The 26740-nt window shown below is 62.5% G+C and overlaps 2 protein-coding genes across 10 annotated transcripts; both read left to right on the plus strand.

Moving 5' to 3' along the window:
• Positions 1 to 237: 237 nt before the first annotated feature.
• Positions 238 to 15792, plus strand: FURIN (furin, paired basic amino acid cleaving enzyme). 8 transcript variants are annotated; one of them, XM_069466595.1, is made up of 17 exons: positions 5295 to 6061; positions 6866 to 6877; positions 8144 to 8471; positions 8865 to 8963; positions 9059 to 9154; positions 9444 to 9572; positions 9682 to 9758; positions 10061 to 10149; positions 10619 to 10791; positions 11197 to 11409; positions 11826 to 11926; positions 12047 to 12150; positions 12241 to 12358; positions 12466 to 12645; positions 13046 to 13170; positions 13284 to 13394; positions 13629 to 15792. In XM_069466595.1, the coding sequence occupies exons 3-17, from the start codon at positions 8295 to 8297 to the stop codon at positions 14219 to 14221; spliced, it is 2385 nt and encodes a 794-aa protein (XP_069322696.1). In that variant the 5' UTR covers positions 5295 to 6061; positions 6866 to 6877; positions 8144 to 8294; the 3' UTR covers positions 14222 to 15792. The 8 variants fall into 8 exon arrangements, with proteins under 8 accessions (XP_069322697.1, XP_069322692.1, XP_069322695.1 ...); XM_069466596.1 differs by lacking the exons at positions 5295 to 6061; positions 6866 to 6877 and adding an exon at positions 238 to 1474 and having other exon boundaries at positions 8135 to 8471; positions 13284 to 13390; XM_069466591.1 differs by lacking the exons at positions 5295 to 6061; positions 6866 to 6877 and adding an exon at positions 240 to 1474 and having other exon boundaries at positions 8135 to 8471.
• A 1036-nt stretch (positions 15793 to 16828) lies between these two features.
• FES (FES proto-oncogene, tyrosine kinase) lies at positions 16829 to 26552 on the plus strand. 2 transcript variants are annotated; one of them, XM_069465697.1, is made up of 19 exons: positions 16829 to 16874; positions 17354 to 17572; positions 17733 to 17906; positions 19313 to 19409; positions 19495 to 19678; positions 21138 to 21275; positions 21349 to 21468; positions 21627 to 21749; positions 21856 to 22042; positions 22164 to 22247; positions 22812 to 23021; positions 23381 to 23503; positions 23867 to 23920; positions 24503 to 24621; positions 24898 to 24992; positions 25079 to 25202; positions 25415 to 25572; positions 25670 to 25792; positions 26221 to 26552. In XM_069465697.1, the coding sequence occupies exons 2-19, from the start codon at positions 17363 to 17365 to the stop codon at positions 26361 to 26363; spliced, it is 2466 nt and encodes an 821-aa protein (XP_069321798.1). In that variant the 5' UTR covers positions 16829 to 16874; positions 17354 to 17362; the 3' UTR covers positions 26364 to 26552. The 2 variants fall into 2 exon arrangements, with proteins under 2 accessions (XP_069321798.1, XP_069321799.1); XM_069465698.1 differs by having other exon boundaries at positions 16866 to 16870.
• Positions 26553 to 26740: the final 188 nt, after the last annotated feature.

Here is a 26740-nt window from a genome sequence, read left to right on the forward strand (position 1 = left end):
ATGCTAGGGAATTTTCAAAATAATGTCCTTCAAGCACTAAAACCTTAAACAAATATATTTTTAAAATAGCTTTATTAAGGTATAATTGCCACACTGTAAACTGCATGGATTTAGAGTATACAACGTGATATGTTTTGACGTACACACACACCCATGAAAGCATCACCACGAACCAGATAATGAACACATCCATCACCTCCAAAAGTTTCCTCCCACCCCTCCCTAGCCCTTCCCCCAGGCACGTGCTGATTTGCTCTCTAAATACACATCCAATGCTGCTGTGGCTCACGCACCTCCCGGCCTTAGAAAATGGACATGACTGATCCCGCCCTTGATTCGGCATTATTATTAACATTTCTGAAAGAGACCTCCTCGGATGTCGTGACGATGCAGAAGATTCTTGGCCCTGAACGCTAAGTGGCCCCACGGTTGCACGGCCGTGCTGGGCGGTTTTGGGTTTGGGAGTTTTCTCTCTCACTGCCAACTGTCTCCGCACAGTTCCCGGCAGGCGACTCTGCCGCCTCGCACATCAGCCACCACTCCGTGACACTCGTCACCCTGCATCAGTGGTTCTCAATTAGGAGTGATTTTGTCCCCCAGGGACATTTGGCAATGTCCGGAGATCTTTCTGGTTGTCATTGTGGGAGTGAGGGTGCCACTGGCATCTCGTGTTTAGAGCCTGGGGATGTAGCCGAACATCCCACAATACACAGGACGGTCCTCACAACACGGAATTATCTGTCCCAAGCTGTCAATAGTGCTGAGGTTAGAAACCCTGTCCCGGATGACAAACCGACTGAAAAACTCCAAAGTTATGATGATTGACTGCTTTTACTTTTCTGGATCAAAAGGAGAAGGAAGGGCAGCAGCTTCTTGGAGCTGCAAGGCCACGGAGGTTACAAACTTGGGAACATCCTGGTGGGTCTCAAGTATTAATACCTCCTTGCAGCTCTACCAGAGGTATCTCTGGCTTCCTGCAGACGAGCTCTAAGGGACCCAGCTTCCAGGAGCTGCTCAATGACCGTCTGCAGCCTAGACTGCACCCAGAGCATTTATTAGGTGCCTAATTGTGGGTAGCACCGGCTGGGCATGGAAGGCAAGGCAGAAGACACAGAGCTGGAGCTTGCGGAAGGAGGCCATTAAGCCAAGTGACTGGGATGTGGCAAAGCCCAGCGGTAAAAGGTAAATGCAGACCCACCCCAATAAATGGGGAAGATGAGAAAGGCTGGCCATGCTGGGCGCTAGTCCCAGCGTGACCAGATATGTCACCACCAAATCACTTCCAGCTCCTCCCCCCACCCACAGACACCCTGTTTGCCCATCATATAAAGAAGGTTTTTCCAAAGTGGTTTAGCCAGAACGGGAAGGGCCCTGCCCCATGATGGGATAGGAGCCCGACTGTCACACCGGCAGCCGGCAGGGGAAGCAGCAGCGGTCAGGATGGACCCCAGATGCTCCGGAGCTGGACGGTGAAGTATGGGCGTGCTTTCTTTGATTCTGCTTGACTTACAGGTTGAATTATTTTATTACAAGAGTTATTGTAGACATTCCTGGAAAATGCAGGTAAGCAAAAAAAAAAAAAAAAAAAAAAAGAAACAAATGGCTTTCAAATCTGACCCTTTCAGAGAAAAACACCAATTAAATTCTGTTGTGCACCCTTCTATGCAAGTATGGATGTCATGTAGACACTTTGATTAAAACCAGGTGTGGGTGCTGCTGCTGAAGGCTTTGAGATGCCTGAGGCGGCGAAGAGCTCCAAGAGGTCCGGGGCACCCCAGGGGATAATACAAGCACCTGGAGTCACAGGGACTCCAAGGACTATGGCTATTCGCAGGAGCCTTCTGGATTAGCCTCCCATCCAAGGGTAAAGAGAAGCCTGGATGGCCGGACCCTCCTCCCAGAGCCCTGCTGGGCAGGGGGGACCCCCTTCCTAGGCCCTCCCCTCCCATCCACTGCCAGGCTCCTGTGACATGCCCAAGTCCGACCACCTACTGCATCAAGTGATAAGGTGGGATTGCAGAGGCAGAGGCCCCAAGGCCTGGGCCCTGGGGACAGCTTAGCGGTTGGGAGTATAACCATACCTGCCACAGGACTCACTGCAATGAGATAAAGGAAGACGTCACCAGCTGTGGCAAAATGGGATTCTCTCCACAGGGCTCTCGTGGAGAGTGGCTTTCAAATTCTTTTTAGCAGAATTGTTATGAAGTACAATCTTATATGAGAGGGACAAAAGTTGAGAAGCGCTGGGTGAAGCAAGGACAGGAGCTCACCTGCCCAAGCCCTTCTCATTCCTCCCTGTCAGTGATGCACCTCCGAGCAGCACGGCTCAGAGTCTGCCTCGTGCCAAAGGCAGGGCTGGAGGGGCAAAGCTGCTCCGAAGGAAGAAACCGGGAAGTTCCTCCGGGTCTGGCTGGGTGACAGCTGTCTGGGCGGCTCACCCCTCCCCCACCAAGGCCCACTGCGGCTCCCCTGGGGCCAGCCTCCAGGATGGGTGGGGCCCCCAGGCAGCTCTATTGCTTTTTTCTGGGCTGACCTTTCTTTCAGGCCAGAGGACATGTGGGAATGGCACTGGGGGCCAGCCCTGTCCCTGTTTCCCCTCAATGGGGTTCTCTTGCTCACAGCCTGAGGAAGAGCTGTGACTCACTTCCTGCCTCAGTCTGACTTAGAGGAGTGTCACTTCCAATGTGGCCGGCACTGGTCGGGGCTGCCCCAGAGTGGACCCTATAATCTTAGCTCCCCGAAGGGCAAGTCCCCTCTCCAGGAGGGGGCCAACCAGACTTATCTCCCAGTTCAACTCTAAGGACCCCACATTCTTCCTCAAGTTGCCAGTTTTCGCAGTGTTTGCAAGGGTGCCCAATGGTACCCGAGCCCATCAACTGAACATTTATCTCCATTTCACAGAAGGGTTAATTGAGGCTCTGAGAAATTAAGTAACTTGTTTAAGGTGGCATAGTACAAAATATTGCCACAGGGATTTGAGCCTGTTTGCTGACTGACTTTTCACAGGAGTTACCTTAGGAATATTATTTAACCTCCCTGGGCCTGTTTCCTCCTCTGTAAGTTGTAGAGTGGTGCATAAAAGGCACCTGAAGGCAAATGTACTGAAACCCGCCAAGGGGCTTGTGGTGAGGACAAAACGAGCTAACGCATGGAAAGAGCGTAGAACAGTGCCTGGCCTATAAAAAGCCCTCGGTGGTGTTTATGTTTTCATTATCCAGGAACCTGTGTGTGACGGAGGCCACGGACTGCCACAAGGTAACCCTGAGCTGCCAGGTCCTCTCTCAGGCGGTGAGCCCTGGGCACAGGTTGCTCGGCGACCTTGCAATGACCCAGCCTGGGAAGCTCTTGGCCACATTTTCCCTCCTCTCTTCTCAGCCGAAGCAGGGTCTGCCTCAGCCAAGGAGCACAGACATTTTCTAGGGCCCAGGGAGGGGCGGCTCCCGCTGATATACTGCAAGTAGCTTGGATTCAGGCTCTGCCAAAACCCAGCCTCGGAGCTCCAGGCTGAGGCCTGCTCGCCGTGGGACTTTGGGCGAATTATTTAAACTTCGTGTGCCTCAGTTTCCTTATCTGTAAAATGGGATCAATAATGTCAGCCTGAAGGGATTCTGTGGATTAAATAATGTACATAGGAGGAGATAATGTAAACTGGCCAGGTGCCTGGCACGAGGTTGGTGTAAGAAAGCTGAAAAAATTAAAAGGAGGTAGGCTACTTCTGCTTATATATCCAGCTATAGAGATGCAAATTCAGTCGTGACTCCTCTAACAGTAGGCCACGAGGAGGCTTGCCCTGCGCTGTGAAGTCCTTCCTCGACCCAGGAGTGGAGCACCCCAGGCCGCCGTCCCAGGGCACTTAACCGGGTCACGCTCAAACTCATGGCTCCGGCGTGGGGAAGCGGGGAAGGAGAGGGCCAGTCCCCTAGGCTCTGGCCGAGGCTGGGCTCAGACCGACTCCCCCAGCCCTTCCGTCCCACCGGCCCCCAGTTTGGTTCTCCGCGGCCGTCCGCCCAGGGAGCTCGCGGCGCGAAGAGCCGAGCCGGGGCGGGAGCGCGGACAGAGGGGCCTGGGGACCGCGCCGGCGGCCGGAGAGCTTTGGGATCGCCGGCCCCACTTCCTACCTGCCCCTAGCAGGAGCCGGAGGCAGCGGGCGCCCCAGAAGGCCGCGGAGCCGCTCGGGGCCGGGCGCGCCGGGGCGCGCGGCGCTCGCGCTCCGAACGCGGGCCCGGGCCGGCGGCATGGGCGGCGCGGCGGGCCGGGGCCGCGGGCAGGCGGCGGCGGTCGCGGCGACGGTCGGGGGAGCGCGGAGGTGGCGCCGCGAGGGGGAGGGGCGCGGCGGCGGCGGCGGAGGAGGAGGAGCCCGGCTGCCGCCGCCGCCGCCGCTGACAGCGGCCCGAGTAAACAAGCCGCGCCGCCGCGGCCCGGCCGCTGCCCCCGCCTGCGCCGGAGCCGGACCGGAGGCCGAGCCCTGCCCTGGTCGCCGGCCCGGCCGAGGCCGCGCCGCCGCGCCTCGCCGCCTCCGCGCCGTGACGCCGGTGCCGGGCACGGGGACCGCGCCGAGCCCAGGCCCCGCCGCCGGGCTCTCCGCTCGGCCGAGGGGCGCTGGAGCCGCCGCGGCGCTCGCCTGGAAAAGTTTCGCCGCCCGGGCTCCCCAGGGTAAGCGCCGAGGGCGCGGGGCCTGGGGCCGGCAGCGCGCCGGGGCCGGGCCGAGGGGACCGCCGGGCCTCTGCCGGGGGAGCGGGCGCCGCGGCCCGAGCGCCCGGCCGAGAGTCGGGGGCGCTGGCGCCGGGACAGCCCTGACCCGGGCCCCGAGGGTCCGGCTGCCCGGCCGGCTTTGGGAACTGGCTCCCGGGCCGGGCCCGAGGGTGGAGCCGCGGGGAGCGGGAAGGGCGCCCCGCAGCCCACCTGAGCGCGCCGGGCCCGGCTCGGCCCCGGCCCCTGCCCGTGCCGGTACTTTTCCGCTTGGGGCCGGGGCGAGCCCTCTGACCTCAGGAAGCGCCTGCGGGGCCCCTGCTGGGCGGGATGGGGCGAGAATTCCAGAGGCGCTGGGTGCTCCCGCCTCCCCGCCGTCCCCGGGGCCGCGGGCACTCGCCCACTCGCGGCCGGGAGGGCCTCGTTCCGCCAGGCGAGGGAGGAGCGGCTGCGGGGGCTGGTGGGGGGTTATTCCTGGCCCGGGCCTCTCCCCCGCCCGCACACCTGTGCGACAGAGGACTCAGGTGCGGGGCCGCCGGCTCTGGCAGGCCGGCCCAGGTAGGTCCCGTGGTTGCCTTCTGCCTAGGCCTGGCCGAGGCCCCCGTGGGGTGGCCGGACCGAGGGGCGGCCTGCTTGCCAGACAGGTCTGACGGCAGTCTGTCTGCCAGAACCTGCTTTCCCATCATCCCCTACGCGCTTGCCCCTGGGGGTGCAGACCCCCATCTGCCGGAGAGTGTTGGGGTTCTCTTTCTGCTGGGGAGCCCAGGCGCTGTGGCCTAGTTGAGCCCGGGGCAGCTGCTGGCCAGGTGTGGACACCGCAAAAGAAAGTAGCCCGGCCCCACCTCACCAAGAACAGCCCTAGTTTTAGTATTTCCTATATTGGGCTTCCACGTAATATTTGATTTTTAAAAAAGAATTCTGTGGCTTAAAAAAAAAAGTTTGAAAATCGCTGGTCTAGCAGTTTTTACCACCAAGGAAACTGAGGCTCCGCGAGAGGAAGTGACTTGCGTAAGATCACGCACCAAACAGTATGTGAATAGGGACTGGAAGTCTTCATTTCACCAGAGCCTCCCAGTGCGTGTAACAGGACCCTGCTTGGTGTCGCTGCTAGACACCATATCCGAGCAGCCCCCCAGTGGCTTGCTCTGTGGCCGTGTCTGAGCCAGACTTCTAGTGCCTGGGAAACAGCAGTCGGTCCCGGGGGTAGGTGCAGTTGGGGTGCCCTGGAGTGGCTCTGTGTCAGGAGGTTCTGGAGCTGGAGAAAAGGGCTTTGCCCAAGAACACAGCCAGGAAGAGCACCCACAGCTCTCTGTGGCCACGGGCTGGAGCTGAGTCCCATGTGAAACAGGATCACAAGAAACAGAGCAAGCCTGTGGGTTTGAGACAAACTGGGACTCCGAGGGTGAGTCAGAGTCTGGAGTGGGGGTGGGAAGAAGCCCATTCATTCATTGTTCTCAGTGCTTACTTTTTTGGGAGGGGTCCTCCCTCCATCCCGGATGCTGAGGCAGAGTGTCAGGGGCTTTCAAGGTTCTGAGAGCCATATCCACCCTTCACCATGGCTGGGGACATTGGGCAGAGGGAGGCTGGCCCTGTTTCTTGGGGGACTGTTCGGTTGTGCCTGAAGCCTGCTTGCTTTCTGGGTGCTGCAAGGTAATTAAATAGTTGGTTAATCACGTTTAACGCCAAGCAGCTGCGGCTCCATCCACGGTGTGCGGGAATCTGGGCTAGACCCAGATGAACCCAGCCTTGACTTGGGGGCCCCAGCAGGGCTTATAGCACTGTAGTCAGGGGTTTTGCATGACATCTGGACCCAAGAGGCAGCTGTTGTGGTGGCAAGAAAGGGAGAAGAGGCCCTGTTCTTATGCAGCTTTTCCCCCAGGGCCCCACATCCTCTGTTAAATAAGGGGCTTGGTGTCTCTTCACCCGCTAGGGCTGGGGCATCTGGCTGTCCAGCCATTGCTCAAGCCAGCTTTCTGGAACCAGTCACCCAGGGTGTCATGGGACTGTGGCTCGCAGGCCTGTCCTGGTACCCTGTGGATCTGCCTCTCAGGGTGTGGAGGAGCTGCATTGTAGATGTCTCCTGCCATCAGCTGTCAGGTTATTTTGGTCTAAACTGAAAATACTCTAGGAATTGTGCGTGGAGTCCCCCCAGCCTGCAGGGTGGGATTGCAGGCAGCCAGGGACGCCAGTCGTGGCTGAAGGCTGCCCTGGAGAGGTGAGGAGTTCCAGGTGGCAAGCCTGCCTGTCCAGCTCCCCAAGGTCTGCGTGAGCTGGGGTGCCTCCGTTTTGCCATCCAGCAAAGTGTGGCCTCAGCCACAGGAGTGGTAGGGGCATCTGGGGCCCTGTGGATGCCGCTCAAGGAGCTTGGCGCTGAGACGGGCTCCCCCAGCGGCACCCCTGGGACCTCTCCCAGCTTCCTCCCACCAAGGGGCTTGGCTTCTGGCTAGTCAGGGGCCCTATGTGGGGACAGTTATGTGGCCCTGGGCAGAGAGGTCCTGCTGTCTGTTTGCTGAAGGAGGAAAAACAACACGAGGACTATTGATTCAGCCTCACCTTGGCGCTCCTGGCTCAGCAGCCAGTGTTTGCCCTGGCTGCCCGGCTCGGATTACGCAAGGGTGGGTGTGGAGTGAGCCAGGGGGCTGCTGGGGGGCCTCCAGGCCCAGCGGGCAGGGCGGGGCAGCCCAGCCCCAGCGTTCCCCAGGAGGCTGCGGAAAGGAGCCTGGGCCCTGACTTCACTGATAGCCGCAGTCTCAGCCCTGGAGGGGTGCAGCCTCCGTGATCCCTGTGCTAGAGCCTGGCCTGCAAAGCCCACTGCCGGTCCTCCCAGGGCTGGGGGGCTTTGCACATAACTCCCTGTGTCTGAATCTGCTTTGCTGAACCAGGAAACCCTAGCGAGTTGTGTAGACACCATTCATTTAAAAAACTTTAAAAAGCCAACGCTTTATTCTTATGTAAAATATACCTAGGTAATTTGGAGAATATAGAATGACACAAAGAAGAAAATAACAATGGCTCGTAATTCTTACCATCTTGAGAGAGCCACTGTTAACATTTTAGTGTGTGTCCTTCCAGATTTTGTTTTGAGTTATGTATAAATATAGATGTATAAATAGTTTTTAAAAAACAAAAAATGGGATTTTGTGTACACACTGCCTTATAGCGTATCTTTTTACTTTCATCACGGTGAATATTCATTTGTTTTTTCTGATTTTGAGTGACATAAGCCTTAATACTCTTCCTCCCACATCTTGTGTCACACTTGTATTCTTGTGTGGAGAAAGGCCTGGCGGGGTCCAGGGGACCCATCTCATCCGGCAGACCCTGGGGCCTGGATTTCTTCTTGCCTTTCAGGCCTAGATGAGCCCTGGGGAGGGGGGGGGCAGCTCTACTGCACGGCCGGGGGAGGCGCTGACTCTCTCCCCTCTTCCCTTCTTCTTCCCCTCAGAGCCGCCAGCCCTCACCCTCCCTAGCCCTGCCAGTCTCGGCCTCATGCCCCCACCAGTTAACCCCGGGCCACAGGCAGTGAGCAGGCACGTGGAAGCCGAGGCCCTGTGACAGGCCAAGGAGTCGAGAGCTCCGGGGTCCCGGCCACCTGCCTCCCCCCCATGGAGCTGAGGCCCTGGTTGCTATGGGTGGTAGCAGCAGCAGGAACCTTGGTCCTGCTGGCAGCTGATGCCCGGGGCCAGAAGGTCTTCACCAACACATGGGCTGTGCACATTCCTGGAGGCCCGGCCGTGGCTGACAGCGTGGCACGAAAGCATGGGTTCCTCAACCTGGGTCAGGTACGTGTTCTTACCTGGCCTGCTGGCCTAGACACAGGCCATTGCCAGCAGGTGGGGCCCAGAAAAGACAGGGGCTCTGGCACCAGGGAGCAAGAACTGCTGGGCTTGTTTTCTCAGGGGCCTCTGTGTAGAAGGCATGTTCCGGGTGGCCGGTGGAATGGGTGCAGTGGCTGGTCCTGCCCTGGGCTTTTAGCCTAGGTGGCTCAGACGACCAGCGCGCCCCAGTAAGGGTGAGCCCTCTCGGTGCCCTGCGTGTTCTTGCTGGGTCCTGGGCAGGGAGCAGATGCCCCTGCCATTGTGAGTCTCCCGTGCAGCCGTTGTCCACCCCCGTCCCCCGCCTCCCTGGGGACCGACAGATGGAAAGCCCAGCTCAGACGTCCTGCTCTGTTGCAGATCTTCGGCGACTATTACCACTTCTGGCATCGAGCAGTGACAAAGCGGTCCCTGTCGCCTCACCGCCCGCGGCACAGCCGGCTGCAGAGGGAGCCTCAAGTGAGTGTGGCCCTGGCCCCCTGCTGCCACCTACCTCTCTGCTCTCAGGAGCCTCTCTTCCGCCTACACACCATCTTTCCCTCGCTCCCTCACAGGTACAGTGGCTGGAGCAGCAGGTGGCAAAGCGACGGACCAAACGGGACGTGTACCAGGAGCCCACAGACCCCAAGTTTCCCCAGCAGTGGTACCTGGTACGCGCCTCCTCGCCCGCCACCCCTGGGGACTCCCATGGGCAGGTGAGGCTGCCTCTGCAGCCTCCTCTGATTCTCTTCCTTCCCTTCTGCTGGGCAGTGTCCCCAGCCCAGCCCGCTAAGCCTGGGGTGGCCCTCCCCGAGCTCCCCACATTGCCAGGCAGGCACAACCAACGGTGGCACTTCAGGGAGGGTGGAGAAGGCGGTGGGGGGTGGTGAGGGGATCCGGGCACCCCAACCTCACACAGCCCCCGCGTCTCCTAAGTGACGGGGATGGGTGTCTCCACAGGCGGGCGTCACTCAGCGGGACCTGAATGTGAAGGAGGCCTGGGCCCAGGGCTACACGGGGCGCGGCATCGTGGTCTCCATCCTGGACGATGGCATTGAGAAGAACCACCCGGACTTGGCAGGCAATTATGTGAGGAGGCGGGGGAGGCGGCAGCAGTCCCTGGCGAGGGGTGGCTAGGGGCTGTCCTGCTAGGACAGTGGGGTCCGGCTGCTCCTGACGGTGGCCACATCCTTTCCAGGATCCTGGGGCCAGTTTTGATGTCAACGACCAAGACCCTGACCCCCAGCCTCGGTACACGCAGATGAATGACAACAGGTAAGAAATGGCAGGTCCCTGGCCTCTGCCTCCCCCCTCCCTTCCACCAAGGAAACAGGGCTGAGCCCGGCGGGATGTGCCCCGCTCAGCAGGCTGAAGCTTCCTCCACGGGCCTGGTGCAGCTGGGGCTCCGGGGGAGGGTTTGGTCGGGGTGGAGCTGGCACCGCCGAGGGCAGCGGTGGGGGAGGGCTGTGCATGGGGGCACGGGAGTCGTTGGGGGGCACACAGATCCTTCCTGCTCCTCAGGCCACGTCTGCTGCACCCTGTCCGCCCTACTCATGCTATGCTCTTGGCCCTGGCAGGCATGGCACACGGTGTGCAGGCGAAGTGGCCGCAGTGGCCAACAATGGCGTCTGCGGTGTAGGCGTGGCCTATAACGCCCGCATTGGAGGTGGGTGTGGGCCTTGGCCATTCCGTCTTTGGGAGGGCCCTTCAGTGGGACTTTTCTCTGCCCGCTGGTCAGTGCCTGCCACTTTCCCACTGTGGACCCTCTGGCCTGACAGATATTCCAGAGAGGGCTCTCAGTGACTCAAATAGCTGGACCCCCAGTGCCGGTGGTCCTGTGGGGTGGGGTGGGTGTTTCTCAGCAGGAATCTCCCCAAATCCTCACAACCCGTCCTCAGTCCTCTCATGGCAGGCCCTGGTCACCATGCTCCTTTGAAGACCAGAGTCTCTCCCTAGTGCAGACGTGTGGTTGGGGGCAGGAGGTCCCCTCTCTCCCCTCTCCGGCCTTGTCTGTGAGGGGCAGAGGCAGACAGGTGGAAGGGGCTCGGGCTTCCCCAGCTTCCCCTGGGAGCAGGGCCGGGTGTGCTGGGGGAGGGGCCTGGCGGCTGGACCCACACGGCATCCTTCGTGGTCAGGGGTGCGCATGCTGGACGGAGAGGTCACCGACGCGGTGGAGGCACGCTCGCTGGGCCTGAACCCCAACCACATCCACATCTACAGCGCCAGCTGGGGCCCCGAGGACGACGGCAAGACGGTGGACGGGCCGGCGCGCCTGGCCGAGGAGGCCTTCTTCCGGGGCGTGAGCCAGGTGAGGCGGGGCCTGGTCCGGCCTCGGGGCAGGCCGGCGCTGTCCTCTCTGCAGCTCTCGCCCTCGTGTCTTTTGTTTTGTTTCATTCCTGTGTTTTTTAATTTTATACGAAGCATGTTTAATAAAACGTTAATGGACAGAAGAAGAGTGAAGAAAATACAAATCGCCCCTAGCCCCGCTCCCTGGAGAGCGCCACCCTGAGCACTGGGTGCTGGCCCTGGTCTAGTTTTTTGTGCACAGCCGTATTTGCAAACATACCTGATCCACCAGGGATCTCACAGGACACCTGGGAGGTAGATAGGTCCCCAGAGAATGAGGCCCAGCCTGCCCAGTCTCCGGGAGCATCTTCCCGCCAGGCCTCCCCGAGGCCCGATCCCGAGTGACCCCAGCCCGCTCTGTCCACAGGGCCGAGGGGGGCTGGGCTCCATCTTTGTCTGGGCCTCAGGGAACGGGGGCCGGGAACATGACAGCTGCAACTGCGACGGCTACACCAATAGTATCTACACGCTGTCCATTAGCAGCGCCACGCAGTTCGGCAACGTGCCCTGGTACAGCGAGGCCTGCTCGTCCACACTGGCCACGACCTACAGCAGCGGCAACCAGAATGAGAAGCAGATCGTGAGTCCTGCCCCGGGCGGGGGCTGGGGAAGAGGGGCTGCCTGCTGGCTCTGCCCAGGGCCCCCTCGTGGACCCCGTGGGCCTCCCTTCCCCCTGGGGCTGGGTGGCAGAGGCTCAGGCGTCGTGCAGTGTGAGCTTCGGCTCTCTAAGGCTCTCGGGGGCCATGGAGCTGTCTGTGAGGCCCTTGAGACATGTGGGCTCTCCCTAAAACACGCGTTGCTCTCCACGGTCCCCAGCCTCTGGTCAAGCCCAGAACTGTCCCCATTGCCTTGGCCTGTCCCTAGCAGGTTAGCAAGGCAGCAGCTGGGACCAAGGCATCTGTGGTGCCCAGGGCCTCTAGGCAGGGGGAGGGCAGCCGGGTGGCCCCCCGATCCCCTCTACCCGTCACAGGCCCCAATACCATTGTGCCCCGGCAGGTGACCACTGACTTGCGGCAGAAGTGCACAGAGTCCCACACAGGCACCTCCGCCTCTGCCCCCTTGGCGGCTGGCATCATTGCTCTCACTCTGGAGGCCAAGTAAGTGGGTGGGGGCCAAGGGACAGCCCTGGCCCTACTGGCACTGTCTGCAGGACAGCCCGTCCTCTCTAGCTGCTCCCAGAAGGATTGAGCCTCGGCCTCTCCCTTCCTCCTTTGCAGTAAGAACCTCACCTGGCGGGACATGCAGCACCTAGTGGTACAGACCTCAAAGCCAGCCCACCTTAATGCTAACGACTGGGCCACCAATGGTGTCGGCCGGAAAGGTGAGGGCAGGGTGCCCAGTGGGCTGAGCGTGGAGGTAGGTGGGGGGCACCCTATGCCTCCCAGCTGACCCTGCCTCCCTGTCTCCACAGTGAGTCACTCGTATGGCTACGGGCTGTTGGATGCAGGTGCCATGGTAGCCCTGGCCCAGAACTGGACAACGGTGGCCCCCCAGCGGAAGTGCATCATCGACATCCTCACTGAGCCGAAGTGAGGGCTGGACCCAGGCTGGGAGGGGGCCCGCGTGGCCTGAGAGTTGCGGGGGTGCCTGCTGGTCCCTCTGGGCCAGGCTGACCCTCCTGCTGCTCTCTGCACAGGGACATCGGGAAACGGCTAGAGGTGCGGAAGACAGTCACCGCGTGCCTGGGCGGGCCCAACCATATCACACGGCTGGAGCATGCTCAGGCGCGGCTCACCCTGTCCTACAATCGCCGTGGCGACCTGGCCATCCACCTGGTCAGCCCCATGGGCACCCGTTCCACCCTGCTGGCCGCCAGGTACTTGCCCTGTCCCCCGCCTGCCCTGCCCAGTGCCTCCTGTCCCTGGCAGCCCACGTGCATACCTTCAGTCACCCATACCCCAGCGGTTGCCCAGTGCTACTCCATGGGAGCACCACTGGCATTTTGAGAGGGACAGCTTTGTCCTGTGGGACTGTTGCATAGTGTAGAAATCCCTGGCTTCTACCTATGTAATGCCAGCGGTGTGCAGCCCCTTGCGTAGCACCCTTGGACCTTTCTGGAACCCCCTGGTTGAGAGCATCTGGCCCACTGGGGAGTGGCCAGGCCAGGAGGCGTTTCCAGCCCCTGGGCATGGTGCTTGCCCGTGTGTTGTGGGCCAGGTGTGCCCTGGCCTGGGGTCCCTAGAGGCCTCACCTGGCTGTGTGCAACCCCCACCCAGGCCACACGACTACTCCGCAGACGGGTTTAACGACTGGGCCTTCATGACAACCCATTCCTGGGATGAGGATCCCTCTGGCGAGTGGGTCCTGGAGATTGAAAACACCAGCGAAGCCAACAACTATGGTACTGGGGGCACATGGGGTGGGAGTGGGGGATGAGGAGGAGAACTGGCAGGGTCTGGGATGCTGGGCACGGTGCCGCGCCCTCACTCTTGCCTCCTCCCTGCTCGGGAATAGGGACGCTGACCAAGTTCACCCTCGTGCTCTACGGCACAGCCCCCGAGGGGCTGCCAACACCTCCCGAGAGCAGCGGCTGCAAGACTCTCACGTCCAGCCAGGCCTGCGTGGGTCAGTAGTGGGTGCTGTGGGCTGTGGGCCTGAGGCTGGGGGACGGGGGCCGCCTGTCCTGCAGCCCCGCTCTAGGAGGAAAAGAGGGATGACCCTGGGATGACCATAGTTCTGGGGCAGGGGCCCCTAGGGACTGGGGACTCTGCTTGGGGCTGCCATGGTCCTGGGGTTGAGGGCTCTCGTGGCCCAGTGGCCGTGGCCTGCCCAGCTGACACCCCCTCCCCATGCCGACAGTATGCGAGGAGGGCTTCTCCCTGCACCAGAAGAGCTGTGTCCAGCACTGCCCACCAGGCTTCGCTCCCCAAGTCCTCGACACACACTACAGCACTGAGAATGATGTGGAGACCATCCGGGCCAGTGTCTGTGCCCCCTGCCACGCCTCATGTGCCACATGCCAGGGCCCGGCCCCCACGGACTGCCTCAGCTGCCCCAGCCACGCCTCCCTGGACCCTGTGGAGCAGACTTGCTCCCGGCAAAGCCAGAGCAGCCGGGAGTCCCCGCCACAGCAGCAGCCGCCCCGGCCACCGCTGGAGGTGGGCACGGAGCCGCGGCTGCGGGCAGGGCAGCTGCCCTCGCACCTGCCCGAGGTGGTGGCCGGCCTCGGCTGCGCCTTCATCGTGCTGGTCTTCGTCACTGTCTTCCTGGTCCTGCAGCTGCGCTCAGGCTTCAGCTTCCGGGGCGTGAAGGTGTACACCATGGACCGCGGCCTCATCTCCTACAAGGGGCTGCCGCCCGAAGCCTGGCAGGAGGAGTGCCCGTCCGACTCGGACGAGGACGAGGGCCGGGGCGAGAGGACCGCCTTTATCAAAGACCAGAGCGCCCTTTGACGAGCCCACTGCCCGCCCCTCACGCCGATTCCCTCCTTGGGCACTTTTTAATTCACCAAAGTATTTTTTTATCTTGGGACTGGGTATGGACCCCAGTTGGGAGGCAAGAGGGGCAGATACTGCTTCCCACCCTACCTTGGGCCCACCTGGCTGCCCGAGGTAGGGCCCCAGGACCAGCTAGGGGGTGGGAGGTCCTCACCTCCCCCGTCCATGTGGAGAAAGGAGTGAAACCTTTAGGGCAGCTTCCAAGGCCCAGGTCCCCGCCAGAGTTCCTGCGGAGTGGAGAGGGGGGGCCCTTCCTTTCCGGGATTGCTGACCCAGGCTGCAGCTCTTGCCCCTTCCCTGTCCCTCTAAAGCAATAATGGTCCCATCCAGGCAGCAGGGAGGCTGGCCTAGGAGGTATTTGAAGGAAGAGGCCACCTCTCCAAGGGCTTTTGCGTCCCTGACCCTGTCTCCCACTTCTGGTGAGCCTCGGCGGAAGCAGTGATCATAGGAAGGGACCAAGGCAAGGCAGGTGCTTCCAGGTGTGCACGCCTGTGCGTGTCCCCTTGCCTGCCGCCGCGCTCCGTGCCTCCACCGCGGCTGGCTGCCAGGCCGAGCTCGGCCGGCACGGCCAGGCCTGAAGCTCGGGCTGAGCCCCTGCTGGCGTCCTGACCACCCTCCCCTCTCGTGCACCCTTCCCTCCCGCCAGGGCCCAAGTCCCTGTTTTCTGAGCCCGGGGCTGCCTGGGCTGTTGGCACTCACAGTCCTGGAGCCCCTGGGTGGGTGGTGGGGAGGGACGGTGGCCCAGCCGGGCTCTCCCGCCTCCCACCCGATGCTGCTTTCCCCTGTGGGGATCTCAGGGGCTGTTTGAGGATATATTTTCACTTTGTGATTATTTCACTTTAGATGCTGATGATTTTGTGTTTTTTTTGTATTTTTAATGGGGGTAGCAGCTGGACCACCCACCTTCTCACACCCACCATCCACCCTGCTCCTCCCTGGCTGCCCCGGCCGAGGTGTAGGAGCTGCAGCGTGTTGCTGAGGAGTGAGGGGCGGCTAAGCCCCAAGTCCTGAAGAGGCGGCCAGACGGGCGGGCTCGAGGAAAGAGGGGTCATGGTGGGAGGGGCAGAGTGACGTCCGTGTTTCATGTGGGGCCCATCATGCCAAGGGCTCATGGGTCACTGACTCTCCAAGTGCCAGGGGTGGGCAGGGGGTGGCACTGAGCCCCTTCCAACACTGTGCCCTGGTGGAGAAAGCACTGGCCTGTCACGCCCCCCACAAACGCCCTCTTCTGACGTGCCTTTTGCACCCCTCCCGTTAGGACAATCAGTCCCCTCCCATCCGGGAGTCCCCTTTTCTTTCTCTTCCCTAGCTGTCCTGGTATCTAGCCGCCTGCCCAGGGGTGCCCCCTCCTCCCCATGCTCCCACCCTCGTGGCCAGCCCAGCTGGTTTTGTAAGATACTGGGTTGGTGCACGATGATTTTTTTTTCTTGTAATTTAAACAGGCCCAGTATTGTTGGTTCTATTTAATGGACACGAGATAATGTTAGAGGTTTTAAAGTGATTAAACGTGCAGACTATGCAAACCAAGTCTGGTTTCCAGTGTGGTGACATTGTTCTTCCCGGCTGGGGGTGGGGGCCAGTTGGGCCTACGTGGTATCCTGCCTGCCTGCATGTGGGCCCCTCAGGAGGCTGAAGTCTCTCCGAGGGACTCTAGGGTCTCCTGCAGGGAGGGGGCACCGGCCCCTTGCGGAAGGAGACGAGTCTCAGGGCGTGGAGCCCGTGACCCCCTGGGCCTCAGGAGCTGCGCCCTTCCACTCCCAACGTCCTGCTTTCCAGCGGGTGGAGAGTAACTGGGCCGTGTCCTGGTTACTCTGTCTTCCTGGGCTAAAGTGACCTGGCCACCTTAGGGCTGAGACTTAAGCTGGGGCCTGACTTCTGCCAGGGGAGCGTTCGTCCTACGTGGGGAAAGTCCACACCTGTCCACTCCCCGGCCTCTGCCCCTTGACTGCCCCATGTCTCCTTGGGGACAGGAAGCCCCTGACTGGGGATAAGGGGTGGGGACTGTGCCACCAGGACCTATGCCTGAGAAACAAGCCTCTCTTCTTTGGGATATTTACTTGGAATTTTATTCAAGTGGGGGCTGGCGCCTGAGCTGCCTTCAGGGAATCCAGTGAAGTGGGGAGGACCCGGCTAGGCTTCCCCCTGCCTCTTCTGGGGCAGCCTGGCCTGGTGCTAGGACTGCCCCAGGCCCCCTGAGCCCTGAGCTCCCCCTGGCTCGACACCTGCCTGGGGGCTCACCCTGCGCCCACCCCCAGCCCCACCTGGGGCCCCCTCCCCATGTTTCCGGGGCGCCGCCGGGCCCTGGGGAGTGCAGGGCACAGGCTGCTCTCCGCAGGGCCATTCTTTCTCCGCGCCCTCCTCCCTTCCGTTTCCGTGGCCGCAGCCGCGCAGAGGCCGGAGGCTGTGGCCCAGCGCTGAGCAGGGGGGCCGGCAGGCGTTGGGGGCGCCAGGCCGCTGCCGCCCGCCCCTTCCCCTCCACAGGCCCGCCCCGGGGCCAGGGCCAACTGAAACCAACCGCTGGAAGAGGAAGAGCGGAATCAGGAACTGGCCGGGGGTCAGCACAGCGCCTGAGCGGGTCCAGGGCACCCCAGAGCAGCTGCCGGCGTGGGTAACTCCAGCCTCGAGGCCCAAGAGGCAGAGGGGAGCTGAGGGACGGGTGGCGGGCAGGAGCCAGCCAGGCGCTCCTAGAACCAGGGGCCCAACCGGGTGGGGGTAGGGGCCGTGGAAGGGCAGAACGGGCCACAGTGGCCGGCCTCTGGCAGTGGCCACCTGGGCCTCCAGCTGGGGCAGGATTGGCCCCGTCAAGGACCTGGGCATGCAGCCCTGTAAGGGGTGTTGGGTGGGAGGGCCCAGGCAGGGAGGCTCCAGGTTGGTTCCTGTTCCAGGACTGGGAAGAGGACCCCTGGCCCTAGGGAAGGGCCAGTGTCGGGCCAGGCTGCGGCTGTGGACCCACGGCTGCATTTCAGCGGAGCACCCCCCGCATGCCTGCCTGCGGCTCCTTATCCTGCAGCCCCCCAGCCTCCGTGTCCCACCCTCCATCTCCAGCTGCTGCCTTGCCCCCACGGATGGCATCTTCTCTGTCCCTAGGACGGCACCATGGGCTTCTCTTCAGAGCTGTGCAGCCCCCAGGGCCATGGGGCGGTGCAACAGATGCAGGAGGCCGAGCTTCGCCTGCTGGAGGGCATGAGGAAGTGGATGGCCCAGCGAGTCAAGAGTGACAGGGAGTATGCAGGACTGTTGCACCACATGTCCCTGCAGGACAGCGGGGGCCAGGGTCGGGGCATCCCCGACAGCCCCATCAGCCAGGTGAGCTTCTGTGGGGTTCCTGCGGGTGCCAGGTATGCCTGTCCTCCCTCTCCCTCCCTCTCTCCCTCTCCCGAAGCCCTGGAGAGGGGTTGGAGATTTGGCAGGCCCCAGCGTGGGAGCCATCGTCCCCTGCTCTCTGCCTCCCCCACCTGTGCTGCAGTCCTGGGCCGAGATCACCAGCCAGACGGAGGGCCTGAGCAGGCTGCTGCGGCAGCACGCGGAAGATCTGAACGCGGGGCCCCTGAGCAAGCTGAGCCTGCTGATCCGGGAGCGGCAGCAGCTGCGCAAGACCTACAGTGAACAGTGGCAGCAGCTGCAGCAGGAGCTCACCAAGGTGGGTGGGCAGCGCTGGGGCTTCGGTCATTTCTCTAAATGTGGAGCCAAAAAAGGATGGTTTTGCACAAGAGCCCCTGGATTCACTGGGGAAGTGAAAGCCCCTGACCGCAGGCCTGGCCCCAGGAGGACCTGCTCCAACCTTGCCGCAGCCTCCTCCCTTCCTCTCCCCTCTCTGGCTGGGCTGCAGTGGGGCCTCGTCACTGTGCACGTCTGTGCCTGGGCACAGTGCTGGGACCGCAAGGATGAGTGAGTCCGGACATTGCCTGGGAGGAGCTCAGGACCCGCGCTGGCCTCCGCACTGTGCCGTCTGGCTCTGGGTCTGAGGGACAGTGAGGGGACCGAGGGCCAGTCCATTTGCTCTCGGCCTAGGCAGGCTCCTCCCAGGGCCCCAGAGACAGGGTGGCAGCGTGGACCCCATGGCCAAGGACGCAGGCTGTGAAGTCGGCCTGTCCAGGTTTGACTCCCACCCAGCTCCCCAGTCTGGAGGCCGTGGGATTTGGAGCCGGCTGTTTATCTGGGCGCCTCGTTCCCCCATGCAGTGTGGTCAGCCGCCCGCACCACACCCCTTCCCCCAGCGCAGCCCGCCTTGCCGTGGGCCCACAGCGGCCCCTGGTGGCCAGGGCCCCACCCCTCTCTCCCCAGGAGACCGTGGGCTTCTAGGGTCTGCTCATCTGTGTAGAGTTTTGCTGGAGCTCGGCCAGGCCTCTTTGTTTTCATAACGTCTGTGGCCACAGTGGCAGAGGTGAATAATTGCAAAAGAGACCCTGTGGTCTACAAGCCTAAAATGTTTATTTATCATCTGACCCTTTAAGAAAAAGACTGATCTAGTTGATGCCTTTAGCTCAGTTACAGATGGGGAAACTGAGGTTCAGAGGAGCGGGGTGGGGCTCACCCAGCGTACCCCAGCACAGAAACACTGGGATGAGAACTCTGGTCTCAGGCTGCCACCTACCGTTCCTGCAGCCAGGAACACAATTTGCAGGACCCAGTGCAAATGAACACATGGGGTCCCTTGGCAAAAGATTATTAGAATTTCAAGACAGCAGAGCATGAAGCCGAGCCTAGGGCCCTTCTGTGTGTGGAGCCCCGTGGAACTACGCAGGCCGCACACGCCCGGGGACCGGCCCTACCTGCCACCGGGATACCACTCTCAGGCCAACAAGGGACAGGTGTAGACTGCCCAGTCCACCTTTTTCTTTGCTTCCCCCAGGGGCCTGTCTCTGACCAGCTCCTCTGACCCGAACCTCAGCGGCAGCTTCCCCGCAAGCGTCCAGGCCTTTCCTGGAGAACAGACTTGGGCGCGCTGCCTGCCTGGCCAGCAGGGCCTGTCCAGGCTTCACCTCGGGCAGGAATCTCCCGTCCCGGGGGACTGCTGCCCCACGCTGGCCTCTTCTCTCTCCCCAGACCCACAGCCAGGACATCGAGAAGCTGAAGAGCCAGTACCGAGCCCTGGCACGGGACAGCGCCCAGGCCAGGCGCAAGTACCAGGAGGCCAGCAGAGGTCTGCGGCTCCCCTTGCTGGCCCAGGGAGGGGGCTGCCCAGGCCTCCGTGCTGTCACCCACACCCCTTGTCTCCCACCTGACAGACAAGGACCGCGACAAGGCCAAGGACAAGTATGTGCGCAGCCTGTGGAAGCTCTTTGCCCACCACAACCGCTACGTGCTGGGCGTGCGGGCCGCGCAGCTGCACCACCGGCACCACCACCAGCTGCTGCTGCCCGGCCTGCTGCAGTCGCTGCAGGAGCTGCACGAGGAGATGGCGTGCATCCTGTAAGCCCGCCTCCCGGCCTCCCCACCCCTGCAGCAGCCCTAAGCCCTGCCGCCAGGCCCAGAGAAGTCAGTGCTATAAAACGCCGGCCACGCAATCACATGTGCACGGAAGCTGGGCAGGGACCAGAGCTGGGCAGTACGTCGAGCTCCGTTATTCCAGGGCCCCCACCCCAGGGTTCGATCACATCCGCTGAGCACTGTCCTAGGCTCTGGGCTACAGCACAGCATGATGGAGACAAACTGTCCTCAGGGATCTTTCACGTTGGTGGAGAAAGGAGAGAAAGTCAGTGAGTGAAACAGGGAACATAGCAGAAGGGTAATTGCTATGGGGAAAAATCCTGCAAGAGAAGGAGATCGGGAGTGCCGAGGGCAGGGGGGAGGTGACAGTTGTACACAGTGGTCTGGGACAGCCTCTGTGAGGTGGGGATGTTTGCAGAGATTCCTGAGAAATGTACGGGAGTGAGCCAGAGGGTATCTGGAGAAAGACCATTCCAGAAAGAACAGTAGGTGCATAGGTCCTGAGCGGGGAGAGTGTCGGGGAACAGCCAGGAGCCGATGGCACTGCTGCGGAGTGGGTGGGTGCGTCACACGTGAGGCTGGAGGAGGCAGGGTCAGGCCGCTGGGCAATGGAGAGTCCAACAGGCTGTCACAAGGACCATGGCTCTGGGTGAGCAGGAGGAATGACATGACCTGACCTCTGTTTTAATGAGGTCGCTCTGGCCACTGTGCCGAGAATAGGCTCCAGGGGCGAGGATGGAGGTCGGGGGCAGACAGCAGGCTCTGCACTTTTCCAGACCAGAGACCGTGGCCGCCCAGGCCAGGGAGGTAGCAAGGGAGTTGAGACGTGATCGGGTCCTGGGCATGTTTCGAAGGTGGAGCCGGTGGGGTTTCCTTATGGGCTGGAAAGGGAGCGTGAGATCGAGGAGTCAGGGAGAACTCCAGGGGTTGGCATGGAGCACCTGGAAGACGGGGTTGCCATTAGTTCGTGCAGAGAAGGCTGTGGGAGGAAGAGTTTTTGGAGACGAGAGTTCATTTTCAGCCAGCAGAGTTGGCATGTCTGAGAGGTGTTCACCGGGACATTTTGAGCAGGTGAATGAATGCAAGAGATGAGCTCAGGGGAGGTGCTGGGACTGGGGGGCGTGGACGGCGACGCGGCACGTCAATGGCTCCCATGGCAGGGCCAGAGCCCCAGCTGCCGGGCTGGCTGCCGGGGCAGGACGGTTGTAGCTCACGTTACTGAGAGCACCTCCTGTACGCCAGACACCGCACGCCGGAGCCCACTGGGTCCTCACTGCAGCTCCCAGCGTCCCCGTCCTACATGTCAGGGCTCTAATTTGCCTAAAGTCTCATGGCTGGCACGGTCAGCCCCAGCACTGACTCCAAATCCAGTGTCCCCGGCCCAAACTGCCAGCCTTGCCCAGCCTGAGGCCCCCCTGACTGGGGTCCCGCCTGGTGGCAGGAAGGACATCCTGCAGGAGTACCTGGAGCTCAGCAGCCTGGTGCAGGACGAGGTGGTGGCCATTCACCGCGAGATGGCTGCGGCGGCCGCCCGCATCCAGCCCGAGGCCGAGTACCAAGGCTTCCTGCGACAGTACGGGTAAGCCTGTCCTTGCTCCTGCGGGGCGCCAGGGCCGCTGGCCTGTTCACTGATGGGGCACTGCCGCCCACAGGTCCACACCTGACGCGCCACCCTGCGTCACCTTCGACGAGTCTCTGCTTGAGGAAGGTGAACCGCTGGAGCCCGGGGAGCTGCAGCTGAACGAGCTGACGGTGGAGAGCGTGCAGCACACGTGTGTGGGGCGCGGTGGGGACCGGCTCCCGGCGGAGCGGAAGGGCTGGGCGGGGGACGCCCCCGCACAGAGCTGCGGCCAGGCGGCTGGGCCTGCTTGTCTCTGCAGGGATACATCTGGGGCGCTGGGCTCTAACCTTGTCCTTCCCTTGGGTACAGGCTGACCTCAGTGACAGATGAACTGGCTGTGGCCTCTGAGTCGGTGCTCAGCCGGCAGGAGGTGGTCACTCAGCTGCAGCGCGAGCTCCAGAACGAGGAGCAGAGCACCCACCCGCGGGGGCGGTGAGTGGGCCCCCGCAGCAGCGTCCTAGCTGCCCTCCCTGCTGCTGGCTGCCCGCTGCAGACTGAGCCCGTCCCTCACCCTCCTCCCGCCTGGCCCTGCCCGCAGGGTGCAGCTGCTGGGCAAGAGGCAGGCACTGCTGGAGGCGCTGCAGGGGCTGCAGGTGGCACTGTGCAGCCAGGCCAAGCTGCAGGCCCAGCACGAGCTGCTGCAGGCCAAGCTGGAGCAGCTGGGCCCCGGCGAGCCCCCGCCCGTGCTGCTGCTGCAGGACGACCGCCACTCCACGTCGTCCTCGGTGAGCTGCCCACCCGCCGCCACTGCCTGCAAGCCAGGCCTGCCAGCCGGGGCTGTGCTCCTCATTTTCGCCCTCCCCCTCCCAAGCCTGGTCACCCGCTGACGTCTGTCCCTGGCCTCAGGAGCAGGAGCGAGATGGGGGAAGGACGCCCACACTGGAGATCCTTAGGAGCCACATCTCTGGAATCTTCCGCCCCAAGTTCTCGGTGAGTGGTGCCCAGCTAGGACCTGCACCTCTGCCCATTCCTAAGGGGTGGGCCAGGCCAGGGATCTCAGAGATGCTCCCCTGGACTCCCCACCATGGTGTTTGGGTTTAGTCACTGGGGATGCCCCAGAGAGGAGGCTTTGCCCAGTCGCTTTTATTGGGCAGCCTCTCTCTTCTCTGGGATTCCAGGCTGCAGACATCCCCAGACTCTGCCACCCCTGGGCCCCCTCCCTCCCTGCCAGCATTGTGTGCTGCAGGGACCAGCAGCCTTGGTCTCCCATGGCTCTCCCTGCTCTGGGAGTGGTCAGGGGCCTGTGGCCTGGAGGACGGGGCACCAGCTTGGTTTGGGGTCGGCCAGCCTGGGCTTCCCATCCCAGCTCTGGCCAGCGTGATCCTGGGCCAGTCCACTACCCCTCCAGGGGCCTGTGGACGGCTCTACGTGCACCTCGGTGGCTGTGAGGACTAAGGGCGTATGGGGGCGGGGCGAGAGACCCCGGCTGGCCCAGTGCCTCCCCTGACAACGGGCTGAGTGATCCCTCCTCGGGCCTCCCCTGGCCCTGCCCAGCTCCCCCCACCGCTGCAGCTCGTTCCTGAGGTGCAGAAGCCCCTGCACGAGCAGCTGTGGTACCACGGGGCCATCCCGCGGGCGGAGGTGGCTGAGCTGCTGACTCACTCTGGGGACTTCCTGGTGCGGGAGAGCCAGGGCAAGCAGGAGTACGTGCTGTCGGTGCTGTGGGACGGTCTGCCCCGGCACTTCATCATCCAGTCCTCCGACGTGAGTGGGGCCGCGCCCCGAGCCTTGCAGGCCCCGCTGCCCCGTCCTTGCCCTCCCCAAGGGGAATGACCTTGCCAGGGTAGGGGGTAGCTGCTGCCCCTTCCATACCTCCCTAGCAGGGCTGGAAGGGGCCACAGAGACCACCCAGTCCCTGCACCAAAACAGGGGCTTAGGTGTACACCCTCCCCTGAGAAGGAGGTGGTAGGATGTCATGCGCCATCTGGTGGTGCCTTTTCCAGAGGTCTTTCTGCCCCTGGTCCTGGGCAGCCCCTCTCTCCCCGGCTGGTCTCCCCGTCCTCTCTCCCAGGGCTCAGGCCCCTCAGATGGAGGCCACTGACCCCGGGTCCCCCTGCCCGCAGAACCTGTACCGGCTGGAAGGGGACAGCTTCCCCAGCATTCCGTTGCTCATTGACCACCTGCTGTGCTCCCAGGAGCCCCTCACCAAGAAGAGTGGTGTAGTCCTGCACAGGGCCGTGCCCAAGGTGAGCTGGGCCCGGCCCGGCCCGTGCACCTGTGGTAGGGCTTGAGCCGGGTGCATGGGCCGGGCCCGCCCAGGATCAGAGCGGGAAGGGCTTTCCGGTCCCCAGTCCACAGGCAGGGGGAGAAGTGAGCCCTCACTCCCCAGGTGGCCAGCCCCCTCTAGGTGCGGCCTGTGAAGGCCACAGGCTGGGCTGGTGCTCAGGGCACCCTGCCTGGTCTCCAAAGCCATCTGAGTGTGCTCCTGGTACAGTCCAGCCCAGGGGACAGACCAACACACCGAAGCTGCGGGACACGAAGGACCCCGCACCGGTGGGGGGGCCCTTCTCTTCACTGGCTTCTGACCCCTCACTCCTCCTCTCCCCCAGGACAAGTGGGCGCTGAACCACGAGGACCTGGTGTTGGGCGAGCAGATCGGGCGGGTGAGTGCGCCCCGCCCAGCCACGGCTCTGCCGGCCCCTCTCCACCGCGCTTCCCTCCCCGCCCCTTCCGTCCAGCCCACCCCCGAATCACACCGAGACCCCTCCGCAGACCTGTTCGGCCTCCCTGCCTCATCTGATTCCGTACCCCCAGCACGCTGCCCAGCCACCACCATGCGCTGTCCTGCGGGAGTGGGACAGTACCCACCCTGCCAACTCCCGGGCCTGCTGCTCAGGGGGCTCCTGTGTGTGTGTAGGGAGACACGGTGAATGCGAGTGATAAAATACCTGCTTAGGAAAGAAGTCACTTTCCTAAAACTCAGAATGCTTTTCAGGGCCAGAGGAAAGTGATTTTTGCATTTTCCATGTCACTTTTGTCAGTGAAGGTGGCACGTCGGAGGTGACTCTCCCTGCGTCCCCAAGTGCAATCTGTCAGTTCCCCAATGTGGGGCAAAATGCTGGAGAGCCAGGGGGCAAGTGTGCGCGGGGGCTGGGGGAAGGGCAGGTGGGGACAGGGCAGGCTGTCCCCTGGAGCAAAGAAGAGATTGGTGGGGAAGCTTTGGTAGGAGCCCGGGGCCGTTTCAGGGGAATTTCGGCGAGGTGTTCAGCGGACGCCTGCGGGCCGACAACACCCTGGTGGCGGTGAAGTCTTGTCGAGAGACGCTCCCACCCGAACTCAAGGCCAAGTTTCTGCAGGAAGCAAGGTGGGTGATAGAATACTGATCACCACGGGGCTTCCTCTGTCCCGGCACAGTGGAAAGTGCCTGGCTTTGGTGGTGTCGTTTAATCCCGAGGCCACCAGTGGGTAGCACCCGACAGTGCTAGGGGGCTTAGCACCCCAGCACCCTGCCCGAGGTCACACGTCCAGGTCTGCTGGCCGCAGAGACCAAACTCTTCTCCATGGTGGCCCTTCTCCCGTGCTCCGGGGGTCCCTGGCGGGAGGCGGGCGGCAGGCTGGGCTGAGTCGCAGCACCCCCCAGGATCCTGAAGCAGTACAGTCACCCCAACATCGTGCGTCTCATTGGCGTCTGCACCCAGAAGCAGCCCATCTACATCGTCATGGAGCTCGTGCAGGGTGAGCAGGGCATGCTGACCTCCAGGGCTGGGGGCTCAGCCTGGCCCCCGACGGGAGGCTCAGTGAGGCTCCTCCGCCACCTCCAGGGGGCGACTTCCTGACCTTCCTTCGGACAGAGGGAGCCCGCCTCCGCGTGAAGACCCTGCTGCAGATGGTGGGGGACGCGGCTGCCGGCATGGAGTACCTGGAGAGCAAGTGCTGCATCCACCGGTGAGCTGGCGGCTGACACCTGCCCTGCCCAAGTCACCACCCCAGGTTCCCTGACCGTCGGGCGTCAGCTTCAGGGGTAGGGTTGGCCTCTCCCGACAGGCCGGGCATGCCTGGGGTGTGGAGCCGCCTTTCTTGGTGGCTTCGTCTAGAGGCTTAGCCCAGGCTGGGCAGGTGACTTTGGCCAAATGAGCTCCCTGCCCTGCCTCACCCAGGGACCTGGCTGCTCGGAACTGCCTGGTGACAGAGAAGAATGTCCTGAAGATCAGCGACTTTGGCATGTCCCGGGAGGAAGCCGATGGGATCTACGCAGCCTCAGGGGGCCTCAGACAAGTCCCCGTGAAGTGGACCGCACCCGAGGCCCTGAACTACGGTACCTGGTGTCCGTCCCCCCGGGGCTGCGGGGCCGGAGGCTGGCGCGGGTCCTGCCGCCCGCTCACGCGCCCCCACGCGCCCCACCCGCTCTGCAGGCCGCTACTCCTCCGAGAGCGACGTGTGGAGCTTCGGCATCTTGCTCTGGGAGACCTTCAGCCTGGGGGCCTCCCCCTACCCCAACCTCAGCAACCAGCAAACTCGGGAATTCGTGGAAAAGGGTGAGCTGCTGTGCACGACAGCAGCCTGGGGGCACCGTCACCCCACTGCCAGCCAGGCTCCCCTCCCGTAAGCCCCGCCTTCCCACCAGGGCAGAGTAGGAGGAATTCCGTAGCCACCACCGAGGGAGCTCCTGTTACGTGCTGGGCCGTGCGCTGTTTCCTTCACTCCTTACAACGTGTGACGTGGGGATTAACATGTCCCTTTTACAGATGGAAGAGCTGAGGCTCGCAGAGGTCACACAACTAGCACATGGTGGGACGGGGGTTAGAAGCCAGGCCTCTGTGTCCCTGTGTCCTTGTGAGGAAGAATGGCTCCTTAGGAACCGTGCCTCTTACGCAGCTCCCATTGCTCATAGTCCGCACCCAGGGGCTGCCAGGGGCCCTCACCCGCCCTCCTCATCCCCGGTGTGCTGTGCCTGTCCTCGCAGGGGGCCGCCTGCCCTGCCCAGAGCTGTGCCCGGACGCCGTGTTCAGGCTCATGGAGCAATGCTGGGCCTATGAGCCTGGGCAGCGGCCCAACTTCAGCACCATCTGCCAGGAGCTGTATAGCATCCGAAAGCGGCATCGGTGAGGCCGGGACCCCTTTCTCAAGCCACTGGCCTCTGCGGGCCAGAATGTACCTCCTCTGCAGCTCCAGTTCACACGCTGACAGCCTGGACTCCAGCTGCCAGCAGGGTGCAGCTCCGCGCCCGCCTGCACCCTGCCCTGCCAGGGCTTCCTCCTCCGGGCAGAAATAATAAAACCACTTGTGTCCATTGAATGCTCTCAGCATGTGCGCTCCTCTGGAGGGCAGGACGTAGGAGGAGGTGGGGCCAGGGCAGGGGCCGTGGGGAAGGAGGACAGGCAGTGTTCACGGGGCAGAGCCGACATGACTTGGTAGCAGTTGGATGTGAGACGTGGGGAAGGAGGGAGAGAGATCAGATGAGACACAGGCTATGGCCAGATGGC

This window comes from Eulemur rufifrons, chromosome 3, assembly GCF_041146395.1.
Source record: "Eulemur rufifrons isolate Redbay chromosome 3, OSU_ERuf_1, whole genome shotgun sequence".
NCBI lineage: Eukaryota > Metazoa > Chordata > Mammalia > Primates > Lemuridae > Eulemur > Eulemur rufifrons.

Coding starts and splice junctions, on each gene's coding strand:
- FURIN (XM_069466591.1), top strand. CDS start 8,295: ATGGAGCTGAGGCCCTGGTTGCTATGGGTGGTAGCAGCAGCAGGAACC. Junction 11,410..11,825: donor ACCAGAATGAGAAGCAGATC/GTGAGTCCTGCC, acceptor GTGCCCCGGCAG/GTGACCACTGACTTGCGGCA. Junction 11,927..12,046: donor GCTCTCACTCTGGAGGCCAA/GTAAGTGGGTGG, acceptor CCTCCTTTGCAG/TAAGAACCTCACCTGGCGGG.
- FES (XM_069465697.1), top strand. CDS start 17,363: ATGGGCTTCTCTTCAGAGCTGTGCAGCCCCCAGGGCCATGGGGCGGTG. Junction 17,907..19,312: donor TGCAGCAGGAGCTCACCAAG/GTGGGTGGGCAG, acceptor CTCTCTCCCCAG/ACCCACAGCCAGGACATCGA. Junction 22,248..22,811: donor TCTTCCGCCCCAAGTTCTCG/GTGAGTGGTGCC, acceptor GGCCCTGCCCAG/CTCCCCCCACCGCTGCAGCT.